The sequence below is a fragment of the Sinocyclocheilus grahami genome, unplaced genomic scaffold (genome assembly GCF_001515645.1).
Source record: "Sinocyclocheilus grahami isolate Dianchi unplaced genomic scaffold, SAMN03320097.WGS_v1.1 scaffold138.1, whole genome shotgun sequence".
NCBI classification, from domain to species: domain Eukaryota; kingdom Metazoa; phylum Chordata; class Actinopteri; order Cypriniformes; family Cyprinidae; genus Sinocyclocheilus; species Sinocyclocheilus grahami.
The window spans coordinates 1,293,109-1,308,582 of NW_015505317.1; the positions used below are offsets into that span (position 1 = coordinate 1,293,109).

The 15,474-nt window shown below is 37.1% G+C and overlaps 1 protein-coding gene across 1 annotated transcript in view; it reads right to left on the reverse strand.

The window, feature by feature from the left end:
- Nucleotides 1–15,474, reverse strand: part of LOC107591177 (inactive tyrosine-protein kinase transmembrane receptor ROR1-like) — a 127,538-nt gene that overhangs the window by 18,443 nt on the left and 93,621 nt on the right. The window contains exons 3-4 of the mRNA XM_016280249.1: nucleotides 12,849–13,136; nucleotides 10,418–10,454 (exon numbers count right to left, since the gene is read on the reverse strand). Coding sequence (XP_016135735.1) covers nucleotides 10,418–10,454; nucleotides 12,849–13,136 — 325 coding nt within the window. The remainder of the gene's footprint in view (nucleotides 1–10,417; nucleotides 10,455–12,848; nucleotides 13,137–15,474) is intronic.

The following is a 15,474-nucleotide window of genomic DNA, read 5'->3' on the forward strand; positions in this document are numbered from 1 at the left end:
GTCCAGGGGTAGGCAAGTTCGGTCCTAGAGAGCCACAGTCCTGCAGAGTTCAGCTCCAACCCTGAAAACAAAACTCACCTGCCTATAGCTTTAGTAATCCTGAAGACATTGATTAGCTTGTTCAGGTGTGTTTGATTAGGGTTGGAGCTGAACTCTGCAGGATTGCGGCTCTCTAGGACCGAACTTGCCTACCCCTGTCCTAGTCATATTTTTGGACTGTAAGTGTTATTTATAAGCGCCATATAAAAATATCTAAATAAAAAATGAAATGAGTACTTGAAAGTTAAAATCATAAAAAGTCACATTGTGTGATATAAAGTCAAAATGGTTAGATATAAAAATCACAATTGTCTAATATAAAGTCATCATTACAAGTAATAAAGTCGCAATTATAAAAAATAAAGATATAATGTCCCCCCCCCACCCACTTTTTAACTCTAAAGTGGAAAACTGGCTTCCATAGATATATAGTGACCAGTTCTAAGGGTAATGTGTCCCATTAGATTAAAAATGTCTGTGAGGAAAATGAAAAAAAAAATGAAGGACTACGAACTTGCAATAAATCTGAGCTGCTTTTACAAGTCCTGTAACTCAATGTGCCAACTCAAAATGCTATACAAACAGCTGCTACTTACTTTCATAACTTTACAATTAAATTATCGTCCATAACAACACACCGCAGTGACATGGTTCTGAATGACCAAATATCTCTTCAAAAGCTTTAAGAATAAAATATATAGCATCAAGACTGAATGGCAGAACCTAAACATCAATCAAAGAATACAGAGCAGAAGTTATGAGAGCCCTTTGTGAAATCCTTGTTGAAATGGAGGGCTTTTTAAAACGGAAGCACTTGAATAGCTTTCAGAAGTATTACTGTAGTTGTTACTCAAAAGCAGGACAGGGCCCCATTAGGATGTGCTCCTTCAGACAATGCTGAGGCTTCTGGGATATCTCCAGCTCCCGTACCCCAATAGCCCAGCCTTGAGCGAACAATGGTCTGGACTTTGTTAAGAACAGTACGATCCACCATTCAGCAGGCCAGTTCAAACAGCACTTGTAAAAAAAAAAAAAAAAACTGAGTATCTCCTTTTTAAATTTTATTTTATTTGAGAAAAAGTTTCCCTTTCAAACAGCCAGGAAAACGTTAACAGACTTGACAAGCCAGTGACAGTAGTATTCATCTTTTCAAACAGGAAAAGGGGGATGTTATAAACAATCTTGAAGAAATGTGGGGCCGTATATGACTCAAGCGCCTACTATTAAAGAATTCTGCTGACGTTTCATGGGAGGCCAGCAGCACAACTGCATTGTGAACATTAAGCTGTCTCTTCATTCTAAAATCACAGTAAAGAAATCCTGTCTATTTACAGTACATTAATATTTTGATAAGGGTAACCTTAGCAGCTCCTCCAGCATGATTAATGTCCATAACTTTCAACTGAAAGCAGCTCATTCTGAAAAAGGCTAGTGATGGTAGACAGACATATAGCTAAAAATGAGAATCAAAAATGTTAACTGTAAGGGGTTTTCATTTACAAGACCTGCAACTGAAAAACTCCCAGCGCATTCAAACTGCGTATTGTCATGGCGTGTGTGGGGAGAGAGGGCAAAACAAGGCAAGGTAACAGTTTCAACACATTTAATGAATTTAGCAAACAGGGATACACACAACCATTAAGTATTGACAAGACCGAACAAAGGATGAGGAAAACAGAGGGTTCTATAGACAGGGTAATCAACTCAAAGGCAAAACAGGTGTGCAAATAAACTAATTAAGGACAGGAACACAAGGAAAACTGGGTCACAAGACTAAGGCCATGTCCACACGTACACGGGCATTTTTGTTTTTTTGAGTTTTTCCTTCTTCCGTTTAAAAAAAAATCTCCATCCACATGAAAACGCAAACGCATGCTATGAAGCACTGTCAAGAGCATGCCAAGCCAACAGGTGGCAATATAATCTCAACCGTAAAGTCATATTGGCCAATCAAAAGCCTGAAAAAGTTTCCAGTAGGCGGAGATAACAGCACATGCTCCGACGTCACAAGCCAAAAACTACACGATAACACTGCAACCGGAGTTTTTGAAAATCTTCACCCTGGAAGGAGTTTTCAAAAATGTTCGGTTTCAGTGAATTGGTGCTGCGTTTGCGTGTGAAACGAATGGCCTAACCACGTAGGAAAAGCTGCAGTTTTGAAAATAACCGTGTTCGTGTGGACAGGGCCTAAAACAGAACTAAACTGGAACACGGATTTTATAACAACTGTGAGATAAAAATAAAACAGGTAATTGGGAGACAAAGTTGAAAATAAGAAATTAAGTCACAGTTGTGAGGTGTAAAGTCAAATGATGAGAATTACAGTTCAATTACGAAAAAATTAAGTCACAGTTGTGAGATATAAAGTCACAAATATGGGAAAATTTTTTGCATTTGTGAGATATCCAGTCACAATTCTGAGATAACTGTTGTCACAATACAGCTGACATAATGTAGCAATTATGCAAAAAAGAAAAAAATGCAATTGTGAGATATCAAGTTGCAATTACGAGAATTAAATTAGCAATTACAAGAAATGTAGTAGCAACTGTGAGATAAAAAGTCACAATTTAGAAATACCAAGTCAGAATAACAAGAAATAAGGTAAGATTTGATCAGAGGTGACACTAGAGTTGAAAAGATTGAGAACTGCCATTCTAAGAAATTCTAGAAGGGACATCTAAAACAAAGCTAATATTTGAATAAAACATAACTGAGTATGCCAGTAAATCCTGAGCTATGAAAGAGCAACCAGCAATGATCAATCCATTTATTTTGTGGGATGTTTCAAGAAAGAACCGAAAGTATTGGTTGATGAGTCATTGGTCTCCCTTAAAAGTTTTTTCTTGTCTATTAAATTTTTCCTACTGTGCTTCTCAAAAACACAGCAGCATCAACAGCAAGCGATACAGTGAGTGAAAGAGGTGTGATGCTGCGACCTCTCTCCCCTACAGGATGGCTGATATTTGGGCCAAAACAACACTGACCATTGTTTCTTTTTGCCATGCCTATTCCTCATCTATGGTGTTCGATTACCTCCTTTCCAGGTGGTCCCCATAAAAAAGGCAATGTTAAAAGTGAGGGGCAGTGAAAAGCGGGAAGAAAACATATTGCATTTATTAAAAAGTCTATGAATAAGGTCTTCAGTGTGAGTAATCATGATGTGCAGCTGTGGTGATCATCTGAGACGTGCTAGACACAACAGGGGACTGTATGCAGACGTTGCCCCTACCCGCTGTTTTGAGACCAGCTCACCTTATTCAAGCCCTTCCGTTTGCAGAAGATAAAGCAGAGTTAACCTCACATCATTGAATCAAAGCCAAATCCGCCCTCATCAAACAAACAACCTCCTGTGTCTTAAAGGGCTCATGGGACTCCATTATGGTCAAACTCCTAAAGGGACAGTTCGGCCAAAATGGAAAATTCTGTCATCATTCACACATTATCATTCTATTCAAGACCTGTACGACTATCTTATTTCTGTGGAACATGAAAGAAGATATTGATTGTAAGTCACTGTGGTCCAACAACTTAAAGTCACAATTTTAAGATATGAAGTCACAACTACAGAAAAAATAAGCATATATAAGATATGAAATCACAGTTATGAAAAATAGTCACAATTTAAATGCACAGATAAGTTGCATTTATGAAAAAAAAGTTAAAGTTGTGAGATTTAAAGTTGCAATTACAAAAATAATAATAATAATAAAAATCAAAAAAATATGCAGCATATGTGAGATATGAAGTCAAAATTATAAATTGCACAATAAGATAAATTGCATTTATGTAAAAATTAAGTCAAAATTGTGAGACAAAGCTGCAGTTACAGAAATATTAAGTTGCATTTGTGAGATTTAAAGTCTCAATTATGAGAAAAAGTCACGATTGTAAAATATAAAGGTGCAATTATGTAAAAAATTATGTTGCAAATTCCAAGAAATAGTCGCAAGTTGCAAATATGAGAAATAAAGTCACAATTGTAAAATATAAAGGTGCAATTATGTAAATATTAAGTTAAAATTACAAGAAATAAAGTAGCATTTCTTAGATTTGAAGTCGCAAATATGAGAAATAAAATTACAATTGTAAGATATAATGTCGTAATTAGAAGTAATAATGTTGCATTTGTGCTACATAAAGTTGTAAGATATGAGAAAAAAGTCACAATTGTGAGTGAGGTATATTTCAACAGGTTATAAATATTCCAAATTTTTCACAACAAATTTTCCAAGAACTAAACCACAACAGTTTTCAAAATGGTAAAACAGACACCTTTCTTATTTCTCAGAATGTACAAAAACGAGCTGCCATACTGGTAGACTGTTAATCTATGAATGTGTCACCTCATTCTGTCCTTTTCGTGCCTGCCTATTCATTGACCTTTTGCTCTTCAGACATCAATACCCCTCCCCACTTGCTCTCAAATTTCCTCTTTTCCCCACTACAAGCTTAAGACCAGCTGTGGCCAGCTCAGATCTCCGTCTATGAATTGACACCAGGCCTGCAAACACACCTCTGCTCTGGAGTTCATTAAAGGAAGAGTTTCATTAGAGTCCCAGCCACAACACATCACCAAGAACACTCTCTCCCCACACTCTTTACCAGGTACCTCTCACCAAGACGAGACTGACACTTTGATACTTCTCTGGAAAGAAAAGAAGCAAAAAAAAGGAGAAAGAGCGTAAAGAAAAACAGACAGCATACTGACCCCTTTCCTCTTGATGGAAGCTGACATGACGACTTTCTTTGATGATGACAGTAATGATTATCAACAGGCCAACATAAAGCTCAAAGGGATCTCTGTGCACCTCAGTGCAATGACGGCATCCAGTCCAAAATGAGCCGTGTTTTCGTCTGTGTACGAGACTTAGAGGCACACAGACAGGACTTTGTGAACTTTAATCAATATTAATGTGATTTGGAGCATGGCCAGTCACGTCAAACGGTCAGGGGTTCAGACTTTGATTTGGATGGAGACTATCCACAAAGCTTAGAAATGAAATCTGCACCACTTTGAGATTTGCATCAGTACTGTAAATAAAAACCGCGTGATTGTTTACTTCTAGCAGTGGGTCAACTTGCTACATAATATGAGAAGATGCCAGTGAGGGCAAAAACTACTTACTAAATTTCCACAGCACTAAATTGAAAGAATTACTAGGATCTAAAAAAAATTATATATATATATGCTATCATAAATCTACGCTCCAATGCTAAGTGACTATATGGAAATATGGTAAGATTAAAAGAGAAACATTAAGGCAGCGTATTAATGTACTGTCTGTAATCTGAGTGGGTTGAAACAGAAACATGTGGTGAACCCCGTTGTAAATTTTAGCACAAACAGGTGCTGCCTGATTTTAATGAAGTTAGACATAAAAATACTACAGTTCCTATACAGCCTTAAAGGGGTCATATGATGCGATTTCAATTTGTCCTTTCTCTTTGGAGTGTTACAAGCTCTTGGTGCATAAAGAAGATCTGTAAAGTTGCAAAGACTAAAGTCTCAAATCCAAAGAGATATTCTTTATAAAAGTTAAGAGTCAGCCACACCTACCTAAAACGGCTCGTTCTAACACGCCCCCACATACCTACGTCACTATCTGGGAAGATTTGGATAACACTGACCAAATGTTCACGCAAAGAAAGAAGACGTAACTTTTATTCTCGCTGTAGTATTGTTGTTGCCGCCGCCATGTCGTGAAGGCGCTGTGTGCTTCGTTGTGAAAGTGAAACTACTTTGTTTGGCCTTCCAAAAGAGGTATATACGATATCGCTTCGTCATGCCTGGAGCTGATCCGTGCTGGTTGCTGAGGAAATACTTCAACTTTGCTCTGTCCATCGCCGGATCGGCTTTCACTGCGGACGAAGCGGAGTCCAGCTCGGGGTTGTCACATGTGGTTGCCGCAGGCATCACAGTATGGTAGGGGACGTAACATTTCCGTCACACGCTTGAGGAAACTTTGATTTGGATGGAGACTATCCACAAAGCTTAGAAATGAAATCTGCACCACTTTGAGATTTGCATCAGTACTGTAAATAAAAACCGCGTGATTGTTTACTTCTAGCAGTGGGTCAACTTGCTACATAATATGAGAAGATGCCAGTGAGGGCAAAAACTACTTACTAAATTTCCACAGCACTAAATTGAAAGAATTACTAGGATCTAAAAAAAATTATATATATATATGCTATCATAAATCTACGCTCCAATGCTAAGTGACTATATGGAAATATGGTAAGATTAAAAGAGAAACATTAAGGCAGCGTATTAATGTACTGTCTGTAATCTGAGTGGGTTGAAACAGAAACATGTGGTGAACCCCGTTGTAAATTTTAGCACAAACAGGTGCTGCCTGATTTTAATGAAGTTAGACATAAAAATACTACAGTTCCTATACAGCCTTAAAGGGGTCATATGATGCGATTTCAATTTGTCCTTTCTCTTTGGAGTGTTACAAGCTCTTGGTGCATAAAGAAGATCTGTAAAGTTGCAAAGACTAAAGTCTCAAATCCAAAGAGATATTCTTTATAAAAGTTAAGAGTCAGCCACACCTACCTAAAACGGCTCGTTCTAACACGCCCCCACATACCTACGTCACTATCTGGGAAGATTTGGATAACACTGACCAAATGTTCACGCAAAGAAAGAAGACGTAACTTTTATTCTCGCTGTAGTATTGTTGTTGCCGCCGCCATGTCGTGAAGGCGCTGTGTGCTTCGTTGTGAAAGTGAAACTACTTTGTTTGGCCTTCCAAAAGAGGTATATACGATATCGCTTCGTCATGCCTGGAGCTGATCCGTGCTGGTTGCTGAGGAAATACTTCAACTTTGCTCTGTCCATCGCCGGATCGGCTTTCACTGCGGACGAAGCGGAGTCCAGCTCGGGGTTGTCACATGTGGTTGCCGCAGGCATCACAGTATGGTAGGGGACGTAACATTTCCGTCACACGCTTGAGGAATTCGGCCAATCACAACGCACTGGATAGCTGGCCAATCAGGGCACAACCTCGCTTTTTCAGAGCTGCGGGGCATAGAGGAGAAACAATAATGTACAGTATGTGGAAAATAATGTTTTTTAACCTTAAACTGCATAAACACATTTCATTACACCAAATACACAAAATAATGTTCTTTTTAGCAGCATCATATGACCCCTTTAAACAAGACACATGCAAGCAAGCATTATGGACAATATCTTCATTTGTTTTTGCGAACCTAGAACTGACCTGCTGAAGTTTCTGCAATGCTCACTGTAAAACTATAAATTAGAAATTTTCAGAATAGTCTTTAATTACCACACGTAAGAGAACTTCCTGATACACACCTGAAATTAACTACTAGAATTGCAATGTAGATTTCATTGGAATTTTTCATTGTAAATCTCAATTTATCTCAATTCTAATATAAAACTTTCATTTAAGACAACAGTGACAGTAAAATAAATCATCATGAAAATGCAATGCATTGATTACATAATTGAATGGTTTATAAATTTTATAATACTTAAATAATATAACATTTAATTTAATGATTACATTATAAAATTATAAATTATATAAAACGGTAAAACTGTGAAATATTATTACAATTTAATATAACTGTTTTCTATTTTAATATTTTTTTTTAAATGTAATTGATTTCTGTGATGGCAAAGCTGAATTCCCAGTAGCCATTACTTATCGCATTATCCTTCAGAAATTAATCTAATATGCTGATTTGTTGCTCAAGAAACATTTCTTATCATTAGTGTGCTGTTTAATATTTTTGTGGATGCTGTGATACAGACTTTTCAGGATGTTTTGATGAATTAAAGTTACAAAAGAACAGCATTTATTTGAAATAGAAAATATCACTTGAAATAGAAAATGTCACTTTTGATTAATTCATCCTTATTGAAAAAAATTATACATTTTAAACCCAGATCCCTAATCTACTTCCAGCATGGACACATTGCTTCTGAATTGTTCCAGAACATTGCAATACAAATGTACTGAACTGTAACACAATTTAGTAACAAATGATAATCAAATCCTATTATTTACATCCCTATCCAAAAACACTCATTAAAATATGCAAAATGTGACCTGTGAGACTTCACAAGCAAATATACAGTAGGTTGGAAATGTTACACTTAAATCGCAGTAAGTGAAGCCCCGTGAAGTCTTCTTGAAGACAAGAAGAACATGCATTCCGTTTTGTGCACGTCTACATCATCCACTCACACATAAAATAGATGAATCATTATTTGCCTATGCATATTTTTTTCCCCTTTTGCTCTGCTATATTTAATGACAGATAATGGAGGATTTTAGATGGGGTACAACACAGAGGAAAGGAAAATGGACTTACGGTGAAGGCCTTCCAGGCAGAGGGGTGGGAGCCGGATCTGGAAGAAAGAGGGAGTATAGATTTTAATAACATGCTAGGCACAAATCGGCCCAAAAGAAGCACAACAATTTTCCGAATTATACTGCTACTTAAGATTCTTATTCAAAGAAAGACTGTATAATCAGCATTTTCTGTTCATACAACTAAAGTCAATGGTAGGGATGCACCGAATGTTCGGCAACCGAAATTATTCGGCCAAAAATAGCAAAAAAAATCTTTCGGTGTTCGGCCTGCAGAATGTTATATTTTCTAATGCATGCACGAATTGCATGTATTCTGACAGCGCTGCTTGAGCTCGCGGCGCCAGGGTTCAAAGTCCAAAGTGCGAGGAAAATCTGCGCTGAAACGGTGTTACTCGTCAGTTGCTCAGTAACATTTTTGTGAATTTTTTTAAAGGCAGTATATACGATATCGCTTCGTCATGCCTGGAGCTGATCCGTGCTGGTTGCTGAGGAAATACTTCAACTTTGCTCTGTCCATCGCCGGATCGGCTTTCACTGCGGACGAAGCGGAGTCCAGCTCGGGGTTGTCACATGTGGTTGCCGCAGGCATCACAGTATGGTAGGGGACGTAACATTTCCGTCACACGCTTGAGGAATTCGGCCAATCACAACGCACTGGATAGCTGGCCAATCAGGGCACAACCTCGCTTTTTCAGAAAGGCGGGGCATAGAGGAGAAACAATAATGTACAGTATGTGGAAAATAATGTTTTTTAACCTTAAACTGCATAAACACATTTCATTACACCAAATACACAAAATAATGTTCTTTTTAGCAGCATCATATGACCCCTTTAAACAAGACACATGCAAGCATTATGGACAATATCTTCATTTGTTTTTGCGAACCTAGAACTGACCTGCTGAAGTTTCTGCAATGCTCACTGTAAAACTATAAATTAGAAATTTTCAGAATAGTCTTTAATTACCACACGTAAGAGAACTTCCTGATACACACCTGAAATTAACTACTAGAATTGCAATGTAGATTTCATTGGAATTTTTCATTGTAAATCTCAATTTATCTCAATTCTAATATAAAACTTTCATTTAAGACAACAGTGACAGTAAAATAAATCATCATGAAAATGCAATGCATTGATTACATAATTGAATGGTTTATAAATTTTATAATACTTAAATAATATAACATTTAATTTAATGATTACATTATAAAATTATAAATTATATAAAACGGTAAAACTGTGAAATATTATTACAATTTAATATAACTGTTTTCTATTTTAATATTTTTTTTTAAATGTAATTGATTTCTGTGATGGCAAAGCTGAATTCCCAGTAGCCATTACTTATCGCATTATCCTTCAGAAATTAATCTAATATGCTGATTTGTTGCTCAAGAAACATTTCTTATCATTAGTGTGCTGTTTAATATTTTTGTGGATGCTGTGATACAGACTTTTCAGGATGTTTTGATGAATTAAAGTTACAAAAGAACAGCATTTATTTGAAATAGAAAATATCACTTGAAATAGAAAATGTCACTTTTGATTAATTCATCCTTATTGAAAAAAATTATACATTTTAAACCCAGATCCCTAATCTACTTCCAGCATGGACACATTGCTTCTGAATTGTTCCAGAACATTGCAATACAAATGTACTGAACTGTAACACAATTTAGTAACAAATGATAATCAAATCCTATTATTTACATCCCTATCCAAAAACACTCATTAAAATATGCAAAATGTGACCTGTGAGACTTCACAAGCAAATATACAGTAGGTTGGAAATGTTACACTTAAATCGCAGTAAGTGAAGCCCCGTGAAGTCTTCTTGAAGACAAGAAGAACATGCATTCCGTTTTGTGCACGTCTACATCATCCACTCACACATAAAATAGATGAATCATTATTTGCCTATGCATATTTTTTTCCCCTTTTGCTCTGCTATATTTAATGACAGATAATGGAGGATTTTAGATGGGGTACAACACAGAGGAAAGGAAAATGGACTTACGGTGAAGGCCTTCCAGGCAGAGGGGTGGGAGCCGGATCTGGAAGAAAGAGGGAGTATAGATTTTAATAACATGCTAGGCACAAATCGGCCCAAAAGAAGCACAACAATTTTCCGAATTATACTGCTACTTAAGATTCTTATTCAAAGAAAGACTGTATAATCAGCATTTTCTGTTCATACAACTAAAGTCAATGGTAGGGATGCACCGAATGTTCGGCAACCGAAATTATTCGGCCAAAAATAGCAAAAAAAATCTTTCGGTGTTCGGCCTGCAGAATGTTATATTTTCTAATGCATGCACGAATTGCATGTATTCTGACAGCGCTGCTTGAGCTCGCGGCGCCAGGGTTCAAAGTCCAAAGTGCGAGGAAAATCTGCGCTGAAACGGTGTTACTCGTCAGTTGCTCAGTAACATTTTTGTGAATTTTTTTAAAGGCATGTTATAAATCTGCATGCAGTTGTCAACAAAAAGAAGCACTGAGATCTTCCTGCAGGTTTCGGCCAAAATAAAAGCCGAGAAAAAGCAACAACTCCACAACCATTCATAAATGATAGTATTGTAATTTTACTGTTGTTCTGTAAAATAAAATTAAAAAGTAAGACAATAATAATGATAATAATAATTACCCTATACAACAGCTCTATTGATACATTTATAACATTCACACATAGTGTTCAAATTGGGATCTGTAATATATTCTAATGTTTTAAAATATTTTTTTTTCTGCTCAGCAAGGCTACCTTTATTTGTACAGTAAAAAATACATGCCTTATTCAAGTCTCAAAAAATGGCCAAAAAATATTATTTTACTAACTTAATCATTTTAAGTTAAATTGTGCTTTGTTGGTATAATGTCTGCTAGAATGTTAAAAAATGTTCAGTGTTAAGTAAATATTTTTACATTGTTGTTTTGTAATTTATTTTTTATTTGAAAGGCAGGACAAAACAGTAAAAAGCACATTTTGGCTATTATTTTTTTAAAGGCATGTTATAAATCTGCATGCAGTTGTCAACAAAAAGAAGCACTGAGATCTTCCTGCAGGTTTCGGCCAAAATAAAAGCCGAGAAAAAGCAACAACTCCACAACCATTCATAAATGATAGTATTGTAATTTTACTGTTGTTCTGTAAAATAAAATTAAAAAGTAAGACAATAATAATGATAATAATAATTACCCTATACAACAGCTCTATTGATACATTTATAACATTCACACATAGTGTTCAAATTGGGATCTGTAATATATTCTAATGTTTTAAAATATTTTTTTTTCTGCTCAGCAAGGCTACCTTTATTTGTACAGTAAAAAATACATGCCTTATTCAAGTCTCAAAAAATGGCCAAAAAATATTATTTTACTAACTTAATCATTTTAAGTTAAATTGTGCTTTGTTGGTATAATGTCTGCTAGAATGTTAAAAAATGTTCAGTGTTAAGTAAATATTTTTACATTGTTGTTTTGTAATTTATTTTTTATTTGAAAGGCAGGACAAAACAGTAAAAAGCACATTTTGGCTATTTAATTTATGCAATGGTGAAAAAAAATGGCAAAATAGGCCTACATGGGGGAAAAAAACGCGAAAAACCGTGTTCAGTATTTGGCCTTCAGCCCAGTGTTTCATTTTGTTCGGCTTCGGCCAAGAATTTTCGTTTCGGTGCATCCCTAGTCAATGGGGTCCAAACAATACCCACAAAAAACACAAGGTGTGTCCAAAATCGCATACTGAGTAGGTACTACATTTGATGAGGAACGAACGTCATAACCAGTAAACAGTATGTTTTATATAGCATAAATGGATGTAGTGTGAATGAAATTTGGACATATTACATCCTTCGGCTTTGTTATGTGACTTACGGCCTCATGAGATAGTAAAGTGTCCATTGGATGTACATTTCAGAATCTGTACCTACTGTTTGTGTTATGAATACTACAAATTTGGAAATGCTACTCATTTCTCATACTATTTATCGCCCTACTATATAGTAGGGAAGTAGGCATAACCAGACTCGGGGACAGAGATATTTTCCAAAATATGCTCTTTTATGTCCCACAGAAGAAAGAAAGTCATACAGGTTTGTAACGACTTGAGAGTGAGTAAATGATGATAATCTGCATTTCTGGGTAAAAGGGACTATCTTTCCCTTTAAGACTGGTTAACAGCAACAGGGTTAACACAATGTTGGAATTTGGTTTGCTGGCATTTGTTGCATTTGTTTTTCCAAAGTAATTTTAGGAGAAACATCTGAGACAAAGTCGATACTTTAAAAAAATCATAATTGAGAACCCCCTAATGTTTCCTCAGCTAGCAAAGATGACCCTCTGAGATGGGATGTGTTTAAACACACAGACCTGAAGTTTTTCTGCAATGCGTCAGTCAGTCACCTGATTATGAAATCATCAAGATATTGTTAAATTCCTAAAACACTCACCAAACTTGACAAACAGGATTCCTGTGGTAGATACAGTGCCATAGGTGTTGGTAGCCACACACTGAAAGTAGCCGGTGTCTGTGGTGTCCAGGTTTCGGATTCTCAGGCGGGAGCCGTACGAAGTGGGCCTGTAAGAGACACGCCGTGGTTCCTGGACCACAGGGGCATCGTTTTTAAGCCAGCGGACTGTGGGTGGTGGATTCCCTGAAATGTGGCAATGTAACTCAGCTGTCTGTCCGAGTGAGGTAGTGATGTTATTCATTGGAGCACCCAGCCTGAGAAAGTGATCTGAAAGGACAAGACAGAAAAGTTATTGAAAATGTAGATTGTAGCTAGCTCACTCAAGTTACCCAAAGGGACTAGTGTTGAAAAAAAGACAACAGTAAGAGGGGGAGCAATAAAGACAGAACTAATCCTTTAAACCGCCGTTATTTGACATACAGCAAGTCAAACGTTTTTCTTCAGAGAGGGTTTTCTTAGTGTTTGAGTGTATTTGTAAGTATACAGTGCCTTGCGAAAATATTCATACCCCTTCATTTTTTTTCACATTTTGTTAAGTTGCTGCCTTATGCTAAACTGCTCTAAATTACTTTTTTCCCACACCAATCTACACTCCATACACCATAATAGTAAAGCAAAAAACAGGTTTTTAACATCTTTGCAAATTTATTAAAAATAAAAAACTTAAATGATTCCATTACATAAGTATTCATAACCTTATCTCGGACAGTTGAAATTTAGCTCAGGAGAATTCAAATTGCTTGTAGATGTTACTAAACTTTTAGTGAAGTTAACCTGTGGCAAATTCAATTGAATGGGTATGATTTGGAAAGGCACACACATATTAATAAAAGGTCTAACAGCTGATAATGCATATCAGAGCAAAAACCAAGCCCTGAGGTCAAAATAACTGCCTGTAGAGCTCAGAAACAGGTTTGTGTCAAGCCACACATCTGGGGAAGATTTCAGAAAAAAAATCTGCTTCATTGAAGGGTCACAGAAGCATGTAGTCTCTGTTACCCTTAATGGAAGAAGTTTGAAACAACCAGGACTCTTCCTAGAGCTGGCCTCCTTGCCAAACTGAGCAATTGATGGAAAAGGGTCTTGGTTAGAGTGGTGACCAAGACCATGATGGTCACTCTAGTTGAGTTCCATGATCATATATACAGATGGGAGAAATCTAGAGAAGGACAAATATCACTGCAACACTCCAACGATCTGGGTTTTATGTCAGAGTGGCCAGACTCAATCTTCTCCTCAGTGAAGACACATGAAAACACACTTGGATTTTGCATAAAAACACATAAAGGTCTCTCAGACTCTGAGAAACAAGAGTCTCTGGTCTGATGAACCTCAATTCCAAGCATCATGTTTGAAGGAAACCAGGCACTGCTTATCACCTGAAGAGTACCACCCCAAAAGTAAAGTGTGCTGTAGCAGCCTCATGCTGTGGGGCTGTTTTTCAGTGGCAGGGACCGAGGGACTCGTCAGAGTAGAAGATATGCTCAATGCACCAAAATATTGAGTTAGCCTTAATGAAAACCCAGTCCAGAGCATTCAGAACCTCAGACTGGGCAGAAGGTTCACCTTCCAACAGGACAATGAACCTAAGCACACAGCAAGAGTGGCTTATAGACAACTCTGTGGATGTCCTTGAGTGACCCAGCCAGAGCATGAGCTTGAACCCAATCAAATAATTCTGGAGAAACTTGAAAATGTGCATTTGCTCCCATTCAACCTGACAGAGCTTGAGAGGTGAAGAGGTGAGGAGAAGAATGGCAGATAATTGCCAAATGATGATGATCAAAGCTTGTCGCATTAAACAAAAAAAGACTTGAGACTGTAAAGGTGCTTCAGCGAAATATTTAGTTAAGGGTATGAATACTTGCAATGTACTTATTTCAGTTTTTTTATTTTTAATAAATTTACGAAGTTGTGACAATTCTGTTTTTGCTTTGTCAGTATGGTGTATGGAGTATAGATTGATGTGGCTCTGTTACCCTTAATGGAAGAAGTTTGAAACAACCAGGACTCTTCCTAGAGCTGGCCTCCTTGCCAAACTGAGCAATTGATGGAAAAGGGTCTTGGTTAGAGTGGTGACCAAGACCATGATGGTCACTCTAGTTGAGTTCCATGATCATATATACAGATGGGAGAAATCTAGAGAAGGACAAATATCACTGCAACACTCCAACGATCTGGGTTTTATGTCAGAGTGGCCAGACTCAATCTTCTCCTCAGTGAAGACACATGAAAACACACTTGGATTTTGCATAAAAACACATAAAGGTCTCTCAGACTCTGAGAAACAAGAGTCTCTGGTCTGATGAACCTCAATTCCAAGCATCATGTTTGAAGGAAACCAGGCACTGCTTATCACCTGAAGAGTACCACCCCAAAAGTAAAGTGTGCTGTAGCAGCCTCATGCTGTGGGGCTGTTTTTCAGTGGCAGGGACCGAGGGACTCGTCAGAGTAGAAGATATGCTCAATGCACCAAAATATTGAGTTAGCCTTAATGAAAACCCAGTCCAGAGCATTCAGAACCTCAGACTGGGCAGAAGGTTCACCTTCCAACAGGACAATGAACCTAAGCACACAGCAAGAGTGGCTTATAGACAACTCTGTG